The sequence below is a fragment of the Jaculus jaculus genome, chromosome 3 (assembly GCF_020740685.1).
Source record: "Jaculus jaculus isolate mJacJac1 chromosome 3, mJacJac1.mat.Y.cur, whole genome shotgun sequence".
Taxonomy (NCBI): domain Eukaryota; kingdom Metazoa; phylum Chordata; class Mammalia; order Rodentia; family Dipodidae; genus Jaculus; species Jaculus jaculus.
This window is the reverse complement of record NC_059104.1, coordinates 115,855,744-115,869,914: the sequence shown is the minus strand read 5'-3', so window position 1 is coordinate 115,869,914 and position 14,171 is coordinate 115,855,744. Positions and strand designations below refer to the sequence as shown.

Below are 14,171 nucleotides of genomic sequence, written 5' to 3'. Positions count from 1 at the left end.
TTTTGTAGCATTACCACCACAGTAAGAGTCATCTGAACGTGTAGTACACAGAGTAGAATTTTGGAGGGACTGTGCTCTACTCAAGCTTTCCGTGTTTTTAAGAGATAATTAAAAATGTTGAAATCACATCTACTAGTTTTAGATACTTATAAAAGGATATTATGTTTTTTAGATTTCTTATGAAATAGCTCCTAAAATTAAAGGAATATCTTTTGAAAGGAAAGAAATTAACTGAACACTTTTCAAATCAAATCAATCAGTACATAGTAGATAGAGGTAGAGATGAATCAACTGTATTTTCTAGATTCCTGGTTTCACTATAGAATAGGGTGACTCGTCTGATGAAATTACTGCCAGAGGGGCTGGAGAGATGGCTTAGCGGTTAAGCGCTTGCCTGTGAAGCCTAAGGACCCCGGTTCGAGGCTCAGTTCCCCAGGTCCCACGTTAGCCAGATGCACAAGGGGCACACGCGTCTGGAGTTCGTTTGCAGTGGCTGGTAGCCCTGGCGCGCCCATTCTCTCTCTCTCTCTCTCTCTCTGCCTCGTTCTCTGTCTGTTGCTCTCAAATAAATAAATAAAAATAAACCAAAAAAAATTAAAAAAAAAATTACTGCCAGAGGTATGACTAAATAAAAACAGAATTATGGAAAATGCCAATTGTGAGCACCTGTATATATTTTATTTCTATTTCTACTAATTGAAGAGCAGCTGAGCAAGATCTAATGAAATGTAATCTAGCCAGCAAATAACAAATTGATCTAGGGCACAAACCTAGGTCAGCCCTGACCATAGTATCCATCATTAACTCCTAATTATCTAATCCCTAACTATCATAATAATTTAGAAGTTATAGGCCCATGTACTAGTGCTATTTAGAAGACTTTCTTGTGACAGAAATCCATCATATTTTTATACCTGTATATAAATAAATTTTAATATTAAATGTGACAAACACAATGGCACAGTATTACCCAACTAAGAGTGCCATTGATTTAATTTATTTTTGCTATAGCCAATGTTAAGATGCTTATGCTTATGCTTCTGTAAATAGCTCTCTACCCATAATCATGCTAGAAACTCTAACTAAACTCAGTGGTCACATGAAGTTGGAAAGGGTACTCACTTGGAAAGAGAAGAGGGTCAGTGGGACTGGTAAGGGGATAAGGTAATGGGAGTAAATATGACCAAAATATATACGTACATGAAATTTTTAAAGATAAATAATTTAAAAAGATCAGTGATTACAAAGAAAAGAATAATAATCTGTATGTTGCACATGGATGCAAGTTTTTATACTTAGCTCCCTTTATAATGGCTATAAAATGATTCTGTGCTTTTCAAAATGACATTGCTTCAAAGGTATTTATTTAAACAAGGTTTAAAAAGTAAGCAAAGTTTAAAAATTAAGTTTAAACATAAAGTGCCATTTTTAAATATTTAAAGCAAAATTAATAACATCACTGCTGTAGAAACACATGGATTTTCAGAGCTTTTTAAGGGAAATATTTTCTTTAACTCAGAAATGTATTTTATTAACGATCTTATGGTTTAATTTTACTTCAGAGCAACCAAAAATAACATGACCTGAAAAATGAAGATAAAGGTTATGATAACTACCAAATAATGGAGATGTTGGTAGTAAGAATTTATAGAGTAAAAGATTAAAAGACTAGATATTCGGTAATGTCATGTTATTTCAGTAATGTTTTTTCTCTTTGTATGCTTAGCCTTAAATATCAAAGATTAGTGTTTAGACATTTAAGTGTGGGTCAAGATCAAGATCAAGATCAAGAGTACTGAGCATTCTTACGAGGTTGCAAAACAAGGATCAGAATAAAACTTGACCCCATGGCTAACACATTTTATTCCTGCCCAGTTGAATCAAATTTGAAAATTTATTTTGAAATTCAAACTGCTAGAGGGAAAAGACAACTATCATTAAATTACTGTTTTAATTCGAAGTAACAAGAGACAGATAAATAATCCTACCTAGTGATTTCAGGGTCTAGTATTTGAGTTTAATAGCCCAAAAAATTAATGTTGACTATATTTACTGATGTCATATAATCCATACCACTTCACAGAAGGAAATTTCTGCTAACCATTGCATATGAGAGACCTTCAAAATACTTTTATTGTGATGAAAGTTATGGGAAAAAGACATTAAAAACATTTTCAATAAACAGCTGTACTTATCCACTAAATGCAAATGAATTGTTGACACTTGACTAAATTAAATAATTATTCAATTTTTTTGTTTTGGAATTTTGAAGTAGAGTCTCACTCTAGCTCAGGCTGACCTGTAATTTACTATGTAATCTCAGGTGGCTTCAAACTCTTGGTGATCCTTCTACCTCTACCTACCTAGTATTGGGATTTAAGGTGTGTACTACCACGCCTCATGATTAATTTTTAAAATAACACCTATGTTGCATCTGTCTTACTGATTATATAGGCACAATGCCTTGTATCTATCAAATCTTGTGACTTAAAATGTACATACTCAAAAAGTATTTGTCCATTACTTTTCAGACACTGTGGTTTATACTACTACTAGGCTATAACTTTCTTGAGTTATATCTAGCCTTTGTTTAGCTTCAAATTCCCATAAATCTTATTACCATGTTTTCTTATGCTAACAGTAGACTCAAGAACTATTTGAAGTCAGAAATGGGGAAAATTTTCATATTGAGGTTTGTAACACAAAACAACTCAGCTGCATTTTTTCTTAATGGAGAAAATGAGATTCTGTTCATTCTGTTTCAAAATTTAGCATGGGAAGCATAAATATTATTGAATACATAATAAAGTATTTTGTATATATTGACTATGTTACTTTCAATAAAGAGTAAAATATCATAAAATAAGAAAAAGGTAGAAATTTTAAAGATGATGAAGAGAGTGAAATTGTATATAAAGCCTGAGAATACAGAGATGAGTAAGCAATAAAGTCACAGGTAGAAACACTGAGCAAAATAACCAAAGGATGACAGAGACCCATGCTAACAGACCAGAATATGCTAATTATCTCTCAGTCAAGAAGTGCTATTGTCCTACCTGAGTGGCTCCCAGATGTGTGGAACAGTTGGAATTGTACAACTGCACACTACTGTAATTCAGAGGTGCACAGAAGGATAGGCCACCAAAGGAATCAAAGCTGTGCTTAGAAGACTCAGGAAGACTGTAGAAATGATAGAAGGCTGTCATGAAGGCTGATGAATGCCTAGACTTGGTGTCAGCAAGGGGATTTTCTTCCAGAGAAACTGATGTTATATAAATATTGGCAGAAACATGACAAGTACATTAAGTTGGCCAATTGAAACATAATTGGCAAGGCTGGAGCCATCTTTTATGGTAATGGTAATTTTTCAAAGCTCCATTAAAAATTCTAATATGTAGCACTGAGTAGCAGTTGATTAGAAGTCAGTGTACATTTTTTTTTAGTGAGAAAGTGACATAATTAGATCCTTTTTAGAATGACATCTTTGACCTGAAAGTGAAGAAAGAATATGCATATGTGTATGAAAATTATGAACACCTAAATACTAATCAAGATTATAAAGCAGGCCTTTGAGAGACTGCTTAATGGTTATGGTGCTTGCATGCAAAACTAAAGGACCCAGGCTTGATCCCCCAGTACCCACATAAAGCCAGATTCACAAGGTAGCCCAAATATCTAGAGTGTTTGATTGGCTAGAGGCTGTGGTGTGCCCATTCTCTTCTATGTATATCTGCTTCTTTCTCTAATAAATAAAATACTTTAAAGATTATAAACTATTTCACATCCACTGCAGAAAAGACATATATAGTAGACATAGTAAGGAAGAGAGCATTTCCTTACTCATGTTAACCTCTCACTGAATGGCATAAACAAAAGATTTTCAGTGTAAGTAATTAACACATGTATCAAATGAGTCCAAGCTATGAGTCCTGGTTAGCACTTATTTTTATCCCTATTTAAATTATATAACTCACTGCTGTAGATATGCCATAGTTAATTTTTTTTAGAGAAATTGAAGATTTTACTTTTAACAGTTTAGAAATATAAGTAGGATAAATTCTTGATGAGATGACACCCTTTACCTTGGGTCACATTAGGATTTGTTAGGAATAGTACAACAATGTCTCTTGATTAACTGCAAGTATTTGCCTATTGAAACAGTTGGGTAATTAACAATGTATAGCAGAAATTGTTGTATAGACTTTTTACTAGATTATCTTTAAATAATAATTTTTCATCAATATGAAGATATGTTTTATTAGAAAGGTAGTGATATGTCTACTTTTAAAGAAATTTATGGGAAATATGTCTATTTCACTGAATTTTAAAAAGTAATATATAGATAAAATTGATACAAATTATTTTATAAAAGAAATAATAGCTAACTGAATTCCACCACTGGTATGAACTTGAACTTGGCATATGTGCATATATAATCACTACATGCATATCTACAAATGTGTGCATCCTTTTAAAATAATGGATCTTCAGTGACTTGCCTCAAGAAAGAACGATTTGTCTTGCAAAGAAATATTTTCAGTTCAAATAACAATGTGAATTGTGTATTTTCTAATCATATCATTAGTTATTTTGCTTTAGACCACCATCTAGTATTTCCTAAAGCTACTCTCATAGAATTAGATCAGAGGCACTCAGAAGTTTTCAACCTGAGATCAATTTACTTGTAAAACATCTCTCTTAGATTTGGATCAGAGGCACTCAAGAAATTTTCTACCCGTGATTCACCTAACCTACTATGCTTCAATGAAAATGTACACCAATCCCAACTGTGTAAGCAGTAGAGAAAGAAAACATTTCCCTTTCTCCCTTCTTTATTTTTCTCCTTTTTTCTTTCCTTCCCTCCTTTCTGCCTTTCTTTGTTCAAGAAGGTACTAAGCAGAACCTCTGGCCATTAGAAACATGTGGCAAGAGAGTTAACATTAAAATACTTTTAAAGGCAGGGAAATAGAGGACTAGTAAGGTTGACTGACTTTTCATCTGCCACACATGGTAAGAAGTACAAACGTATCATCAATTCTTCTGATTTATATTTCTACCTACAACATTTTATTTGAGAGGACAACCTTCTCCTAGGAAACATCTGCAAAACCCTATAACCCGATAGCACCTCAATGATATCACAATAATGATATGACTACTTAGTAACTTCCTTAGAACTCTGCTTCCAAATGGGCTTACACAATACATGATGAGAAACATCAATTTATTCCAGGGTTTAAGAACTCTATTTCTGTATTTTTTTTTTTTACTATAAAAATACAATCTGTTTCAGGTTATGGAGTTCTTCCTCCAGAAATATTTAAATTTTGGTTACCATTTAAAGATTCATGTTTGGAAACCTAACTGGGAGACAAAAGGGACTACCTGGAGGTAGCAGAGTAGCATAGCTTCTTAGTATGTAGTGTAAGGTTTTTCTCCTATTCAAGTAGATTTGTTAGATGCAAAAGTTAAAAATCCTCACCTAAATGGTATGGAATGATATGAATAAGATATAGTTTACTTCAACAATAAATTTTAGTCATTTTTCAATCTTGTAAATCTTAAAATAATGGTACACAAAAGCACTTTAAAAGTTCTACTTTACAAATGAAAATTAAAGTCTCACATGTTTTCTCATAAATTTACACAATATGATATGTATAAATGTAAGGCTTTCAGAAGAATATTATAAAAACACAAGACCTCATAACCCTACCCAGAACAAAAAAGACATACCACAAATTTAATTTTCCAAAAGAAAAAAATAAACAATGACATTCACTTTTTATGAAAGAGAAGAGGTTTCACCATCCCTGCCAAAATCTTGGGTAATTGTGCAGCAATAACTTCAGACATCATTTCCGGAAATTCTACAGCCAGTGCCCGGGACTGGATAAACGTATTCAAGCAGTAGAGGTGAAGCTGTTTGACAAGCTGTTGGTGTAACAAATGAGTAGGAAACATGTAAGAGCAATCATAAATCCATGTGCTGTTCACACATGATAACTCAGTTTTCTAACAGTGTCAATATTTGTCTAGCTGTTTTCTCCCCCATTATTATCTGGAATAATATGGAAAGTATTATGGAAAGTAACACTTGGTTCTGGAGAGATTGCTCAGCAGTTGAGTGATTGCTCAGCAGTTAAGGTGCTTGCCTGCAAAGCCTAACAACCCAAGTTCAATTCTCTATCATCCACGTGAATACAGATGCTCAAAGTGGTCCATGCCTCTGGAGTTCATTTCAGTGGCTAAAGGCCCTACCAAGTTCATTTTCTCTGTCTTTCTCTCTTCTCTCCTTCTCTCTCTCCTTGTAAATAAGTAAAAATATATTTAGAAAAAGAAAGTAAAACTCATGATGCAATATCCTGAGACTATGGAACGAATTAACTGAAAATTATCCATATCCCCACAGGAAAACCAAGGTGAACATTTTGGTTTATTGTTCTTTGTCTCTATTTTTGTATGCATGTGTTGTATGTGTGCATGTATGTGATGCACATGTGAGCAGGTGCATATACATGTGTGTCTATGCATAAATGTGAGGCCAGAAGTAGACATCAGATGTGCAGCTCAGTTACTGTCCACCTTATTTATTTATTTACTTTTTTATTTTTTTTGGGACAAGTTCTTTCACTGAACCTAGAGATCACTGATTTGTCTGGACTAGCTATCTAGTAAGCCCTAGGGATCAACCTGTGTCAGCCTCCCCAGTGCTGAGGTTACAGTTATGTACCACAACAACTGGCATTATTTCATGGGTTATTGAAAGCTGAACTCAAGTTCTCATGTCTACATGGCAAGTACTTTACCCATTGAGCCTATTTCCCCAGCTTTCAGTTTGTCTTTTAATACATACATATGTATTAAAAGGTATATACAATTTTAGACCCAATACATGTGTGAATAACTGTGGGGAGCCCCTCGGCCCGCATGGCCAAGGCCTATGGGGAGAGTACCCCTGGCCAAGCCCTAAAGATGGCGCCTGACGGAAGTTCAGTGCTCGGGACAAACAAGTCCATATTTGGAGGAGTTTGCCATCTCTGCCGCTCATTGGTTTCTGATGCTCATCTGGAGGGGTTGCGTGGCCTGGAGTGATTGGGCGGAGTGAGTGCGCAAGTGAGTGTGCTTATAAGGAATCCCCAGCTGAGGCTCGGGGGAGATGAAGCTTGAAGTTGCCTGAATAAACTGCTGTAAGAAGTACTGGTGGTTGTGTCTTCCTTGCTGGTCGAGGCGGATGCGACAAATAACTGCTATTATTTCATAAGTTCCATTTGCTAACCAGACTGTTTCATAACAAAATGTTGGCTCTAAGTCAATAACCAAATGTAATTCATTTTGATCTAAATCCAGGGCCATAGGAGGGCCAAGTAAACACTATTCCACTGAGCTATATAATAAATCCTAAAAATAAAAAAAAAAAAGTTTTATAAAACACCATCATTTGAGACTGGGTCTTGCTAGATTGCCAAAGCTATTCTTGAACTCTGTACAGGAAGGCCTTGAATGTGTGACCTTCCTGCCTCAGTCTCCCAGGTAACTGAGATAATGGGCCTATGGCTCTAAACCCAACATCTACGTTCAGTGTGTGTGTGTGTGTGTGTGTGTGTGTGTGTTCATATGTGTAGAAGTGCATACACATATGGAGGCCTGATGATGACCTTGGGTGTCATCCTCAGGAATGTCATCCATCTTTTGTGGGGTAGGATTTCTCACTGGCCTAGAGCTTACCTGTAGGCTAAACTGGCTGGCCAGCAGCCTCAGTGATCCATCTACCTCCGCCTCCTCTGCACTGCAGAGCTGGTCTTACTAACATGTCACCATGCAAGCTTTTTAAGTGGCTACTAAGGACTGAATCAAGTCTTCCTGTTACAAGGCAAGTACTTTACTAACAGAATCATCTCCTCAGAACCTACTTGTATTTACATAACTTACTTTTATCCAAGTAAGTTATGTAAATAATGTTAGAAGTCAAATACTATCACAGACACGTCCCAGCAGAAAAACAGCTCCAGCAACCAAATGCTGAAGTTCCCTGAGACACATCTTCCTGTTCCTGTTCCAGCTCTTCAGACATAACTGCTTTCAATTTTTTTGTACACCGTGAATCTTACATTTATCTGTATATTTCTAATGAAGTCTGTCACCCATTATTGCTATTATTGGCTAAATATTTGCTATGGAAAATGCTTTTTTTTATTGCCGCACAACTTGCTTCTCAGTCATAGCTTCTTTTCTCCCCTTCTCTATACACAGTTATGTTTTACTTCTTGGTCAAACCACTATCCTGCATTTATATTAGAAATATCTGTATTGTTTCCTGATGCAAGGCATTTTCTTCTTTTGTGTGACTCATTTTCATTTTGCAGAAGCCCATCACCTTGTGTTCTTGTTTGCTTGTTAATTCCTCCACATTTGTCACAAGGTCACAGTCAACAACTCTGGCAGAATCGCAAAATTCACTTTGATATGATCACACATATTGCCAGTCTCCTAGGTACTTCTTTTTCCTTGAAAAGTTTTACTAGAACTTTCTATATGGCTGCTCCCATCAGGATTTCTTATTGTTATGAGAAGTTACTGTCTGGGAGTCATCAACTTCAATCCTCTATCTCTGCAGCTTTTTGTTTTGATGTAACATTTCCTGAAGTACTTCTGAGAAAGGTTATATTTGAAAAAAAAATTATGTGAGCTTGCAAGTGGGAAATGGCTTTTATGGGCCATCATACTTGTTTGGTTGTTAAGCTAGAATTTTCTTTTTTTAGCCCAAGATTCTGAAGGCATTGCTCAAGCATTGTCCCACTATTGTCATCATCATCTTCTTCTTTTCTAAAGTTGTCTCTCTGCTCTTTAAAAAAAAAAAAATTTATTTATTTGAGAGAGAGAAAGAGAGAGAGGAGGAGGCAAAGAGAAAGGGAGAATGGGACGCCAGGGCCTCCAGCCACTGCAAACGAACTCCAGATGCATGTGCTCCCTTGTGCATCTGGCTTACATGGGTCCTGGGGAATTGAAGAGGGGTCCTTAGGCTTTGCAGGGAAATGCCTTAACTGCTAAGCCATTTCCCCAGCCCCAATCTTCTGACTTTCTGTACTATAGCTAGGAAGTTTGATCTTCTCCTGAATGCCAATAATTTATATGGGACTTGTTTGTTTTCTCAGTGATATATCTAGGATACTCTTCTTATTCTTGGTATGCTTAACTTTGGATAAAAAGGTACTTTGGGTAAACTATGTACTATTTGGTCCTTAATGTTAGATAACCCACATCCTTGGGCAGGAATGTTAGAGCACAGGAGAATTCCTATGACTTTGAGGTCAGTTTGGGTAACATAGCCAGACCATGTCTCTACAATGAAAAAAAAAAAAAAGAACAGAAAACTCACATCCTTCAGACTCAGAAACTTTTATTATTTCAAAACTTCCTCTCTCTGATGTTCTTATCTTTTTTATTTATTTATTTATTTTTTTTTTTACTGAAACTCTCCATTAATTTGAGGATGAAACTCTCATAACTAATCCACTAAATTTTTCTTTTATTTTCTATGTTTTAAGTTTTTAAATTATTTTTCTGAAAATTTACTTTATATTTATTTACCTTTATCATTTTTTAAAATTTCTGTGTTTAATTACGCAAAGGTATTTTCTTGCTAGATGGTTCATTTTGTTCTTTCTTAGACATAATACCATTCTTATTTCTTTGAGGGTCTTTGATTTTTCTTACTGGTTCTTTGTCATTCAAGTTTCTTCTTTTTCACTTTATTTTCCTGTATGCTTTTTACTTTATTTCATTAGAGATTTAATTCAGATAGCTCATAGTCTTGACAGCTGCTCATGATTCAAAACTAAGGGCTTACGAGCTGACCTGGTGCATGGATAACTTTTTTATGCCATGACTGTTACTTTAATGTGGGTTCAGATCACAGCAATAATAAAACCTTGCATTCAACATAGCTTGTCTCGCCACATATATCTTATTTTATTAACCTGCTCTGGTGTTGTACATTTCTGAATGGCTTACCATAGCAAAGGATAAAAACAACATCATGAGGAGAATTTAAAGAATTTAAATCCTTGATTAATTATTTCTTTATGTCCTAGAAAAGTAGAATTTTGAAATACTTGCATATTTTACCTTTTGATCTACAGTGCTGGTTTGCTCACTAGCAATGTTACTCACAATTCCATCCAAAGTGGCACAGAACTTTCATATTTTTCAAATCCATACTTTTACTGTATATACAGTGGATTCAAAAATCATCAAAGCCAAAAATAAAAGGCTTTGGGAGCTCAACACTAAATAAAGATATCTCTATCATGCCCTCCAAGGCTCAGGGAATGTTGTGGAAGAGGAGGTGTAAAGAATGTAAGAGCCACAGTATGGGAAGAAGTACTTTGGAGCACTCCCCTCATGACATGAGCATACCAGTGCATTCATGACCTGTTCACAGTAGTTGCATGTACCTTTAGAGATCTTCACTGTTCAGAGGCCATCAACGTCTTGACATGGAGGATGAAGGAGTACAAAAGGAATGATATAACAAAATAGGGCAAAAACTACTTAAAAAGAGGAGAGTCCTCAGTGGAGTGGTGTGGAGGAAAGGGGACAAAAGAGGATAATGGGATAAGAATATGATCAAATTACAGTATGTTCAGGTATTAAAGTTCTCAGTACAACAAAACAAAAACATAACTTAAAATACTAGAATCTCTTTTGAAAAATGTTATCAATTTCTGTCAGCCAGTAAATTACTCTGAAGTTACACACATACCCTGAAGTAAAATGTTACTTGAATGCTCTATACTAAAAATCAAACTACTAGAAAAGTAGAATGTGAATTCTGAGCATTGCAATGTAAATATTCTTTTTTTTTAGACAATTTTTTTGTTAATTTTTTTAAATTTTTTATTTATTTATTTGAAGGCGACAGACACAGAGAGAAAGACAGATAGAAGGGAAGAGAGAGAATGGGCGCGCCAGGGCTTCCAGCCTCTGCAAACGAACTCCAGACGCGTGCGCCCCCTTGTGCATCTGGCTAACGTGGGACCTGGGGAACCGAGCCTTGAACCGGGGTCCTTAGGCTTCACAGGCAAGCGCTTAACCGCTAAGCCATCTCTCCAGCCCAATGTAAATATTCTTAAAACACAAGTACAGGCATGAATTTGAGGAAACCATGCCAAGTAAAATATTAATTTACTATTTAAAAGATTAGAGAAATTCAGAGGATATTCACAAATATCCTGGAATACAAAGTACTTACATCATGCAAGCTGTCGAGAAGTTTTGTAAGTTGATAGAAGCGCTGAGAACTAGGTACAACTCCTTTCTGCCTCAGGCCTATTGCCTTGATGAGCTCCCGGATATAGCTTGACCTCATCTCCTCAAACTGGTTTTGACTCCTCAGCCCTTCCAGAGGAACTGTAAAAATACAATTAGAAGTAGAAGCTATGTTGAAAACATGACTGCAATTTATGGTATCAATTTCTGAGCTAAATGATTCCTTTTGATATTTAACTCTTAATAAAACTAAAAATATACCTTATTTTTTTCAAAAAAATCTCAAGTATTTTTATTACTATTATTGGAAAATTTAACTCTTTGTTTTCAATTTAATTTTGTTTTACTAGTTATTGTAATGCTTTTCTACCTATAATGGAAAATACTATTAATATTTCTCTTATATTTGGCATGTTAGTGATTGTACTTGGCTTTAATTGTGATGGATTATCTCTGTTTCTTAGTATAAAAAAGTCTCCCTTTTTCTGAGATATAGTCTAGGCTGCCTTAAACTCAAAATGTAGCTGAGGATGACCTTGAACTACTGATCTTCCTCTCTCTACACTGCAAATGCTGGAATTACATGCATGTATTACCACTGAGAGGGAGTAGGCAGTTACAGTGACTGGGATCCTAAATGTAAAAAAGGCAGGAAAGTCTGCATTTGCTAGAAATCAAGGATGATCTGATTTCTTATCTCTTGCCTAGTTCCTTAGACCTGTTTTTTCACAAACAGCCTAGACTCCTCCTGGGAGGGAGGTCTTTCATAGGATTTAAACATTGTGGTTTATCAAATTTAGCCCCCAGAACTTGGTATCACAGCTAGCCCCTTCCTGAGACAGCCCCTAGCCCTAACCAACTAGCTAGCTGTTCCTCTGGTTCACCTGAGCCAGAAGGCAAGGTCTACCACCATAAGAGTATAAATATCTTTTCAAGAGGAGGGCACACTCTCTGAGCTGCCTGATCTCTGGGGACCTTACAGCTGCTAGTGAGTTTTCCCCTGGATGGGCAGAGGACAAAGCCTGCTAGCCTTTACTCTTCACATGGGCTCTTTATCCCCTCTAGCTCCCCACATGGCAGGAGTTCTTTGAACTTTCTTTTTTCTTTCCATGGTTTTCCCAGGCTCACCATGTGTGATCACTAAACACATGGGTGCCTTTCCTTGGCTCTGTACTTCCCTCAATAAATATAATACTTTAATAGCTATCCTTCTCAGTTATTTTCATTTAATTCTTTGATCAAAATTAGAAAAAAAAATCTAAAATCAACCTGGAGTACCCCATTATGCCATGCCTGGCTCTTGCAGCTATTTCATAATCACAGTTCATTGTATGGTTCAACACTTACAGAACAATATTAAATTATAACAGAGATGGAAAACATTCATATTTAATTACTTTAGCAAGTATACACTTAGCTGAAGTATGATGTTAGTTGATTATTTAAAAACTTTTTTTTTTTGTTTGTTTTTACTTATTTGAGAGCGACAGAGAGAGAGAGAGGAAGAGGCAGATATATAGAGAGAATGGGCACGCCAGGGCCTCCAGCCACTGCAAACCAAACTCCAGGTGCGTGCGCCCCCTTGTGGATCTAGCTAACGTGGGTCCTGGAGAATGGAGCCTTGAACCAGGGTTCTCAGGTTTCACAGGCAAGCGCTTAAATGCTAAGCCATCTCTCCAGCCCTAGCTAATTATTTATATTTACCTTTGATCTGCTTTGGTGTATATGTGCGTGTGCGTGTGCGTGTTCGTGTGCGTGTGTGTGTGTTGGGATTGAACCCAGGGCCTTTTGCCTGCTAAGCATGATTATTACTGACCTATGCACCCAAATTTAGATATTTTCTTCTGAAATCTCTAATTTACATCTCAGGCACAATTGTTAGTTCTCATATTTTCACTCCATTGTCAGGGCTCTACTCCCTTTACTAGCACAGTCCCCAGCTCCTAGTTTATTTTCTCTTTCTTACTTGCACTTCTACACATAATCCTTCAGCCTCAAGTGATTTTTTTTTTTTCGGTAGCCATATCTAAATTGACAAAAAATACATGATTTTTTTCGATTTACCTTATTTTGCTGAGTCAAGATCCAAAATGTTTCCATGAGGAAGTGCATTTAGTTTAAAAGCAGTTGTATGTGCCCAGTGAAGAGTTCAGAACCTTAAAATAAATTTCTACTTGTCCCTGTACCTCAGCCAGACCTTTACTCCTTTCTGTGTCTCTTGAAAAAAGCTACACATACAAACCAAAGAGAACAGAGCACAGACTCTGGCTTTGAAGTTTCCACTTAGATTCTAAATACATCATGGAGTCTCTCAAGAATAATTTGCCATCTTTACTCATTTAAATACATAATTCTTGCATGTACATCTAGGTGCATATCATATGCATATTTATGATCTATAAAGTTACTTCAAACTTTACAGACATTTTAAACATTTCCACCTTTTTTTAAGAGTCCAAGTCCCTATAGCTAACTCAACCTTAAATGTGAAAATAAAAGTATTTTTCTTGATAATTTCTTTACAAATCCATTTCCTTATATTTTCGTGTAGTTTTGGAGATTAAAAAGTGTTTGTATGTGTTCAACCTGTCACCTATTCCTGATGATCTGTTTCAGTTGTTAATTCAGACTAGAAGTCTAACTTTGAAACTATCTACCTTTTGTCAACTTTCCTATTGAATTTATATTTTTAAGAAAGTACATTTCCCATTTCCAAATTTCCTATTTGAGATTTGAAGATAATTTATTATTTTATCTTTTGATAATTTGGATGTTTACATTTAACTCAATTATCTGGTTGTGTAAAAAGTTAAAATTTGTGCTAAGTAATCTGATGTTTCTCTAAATATAAAGATGTTTTATTAATAGTATGTATTTGCTCTATATTCATTGATTTCGGA

At 35.6% G+C, this 14,171-nt stretch overlaps 1 protein-coding gene across 2 annotated transcripts in view; it reads right to left on the bottom strand.

Moving 5' to 3' along the window:
• Window positions 1-5,778: 5,778 nt before the first annotated feature.
• Pgr (progesterone receptor) overlaps window positions 5,779-14,171 on the bottom strand; it is a 78,488-nt gene continuing 70,095 nt past the window's right edge. For both annotated transcript variants that reach the window (XM_004661913.2, XM_004661914.2), the window contains 2 exons: window positions 11,255-11,412; window positions 5,779-5,934 (listed from right to left, as the gene is read on the bottom strand). In XM_004661913.2, coding sequence (XP_004661970.2) covers window positions 5,779-5,934; window positions 11,255-11,412 — 314 coding nt within the window. The remainder of the gene's footprint in view (window positions 5,935-11,254; window positions 11,413-14,171) is intronic.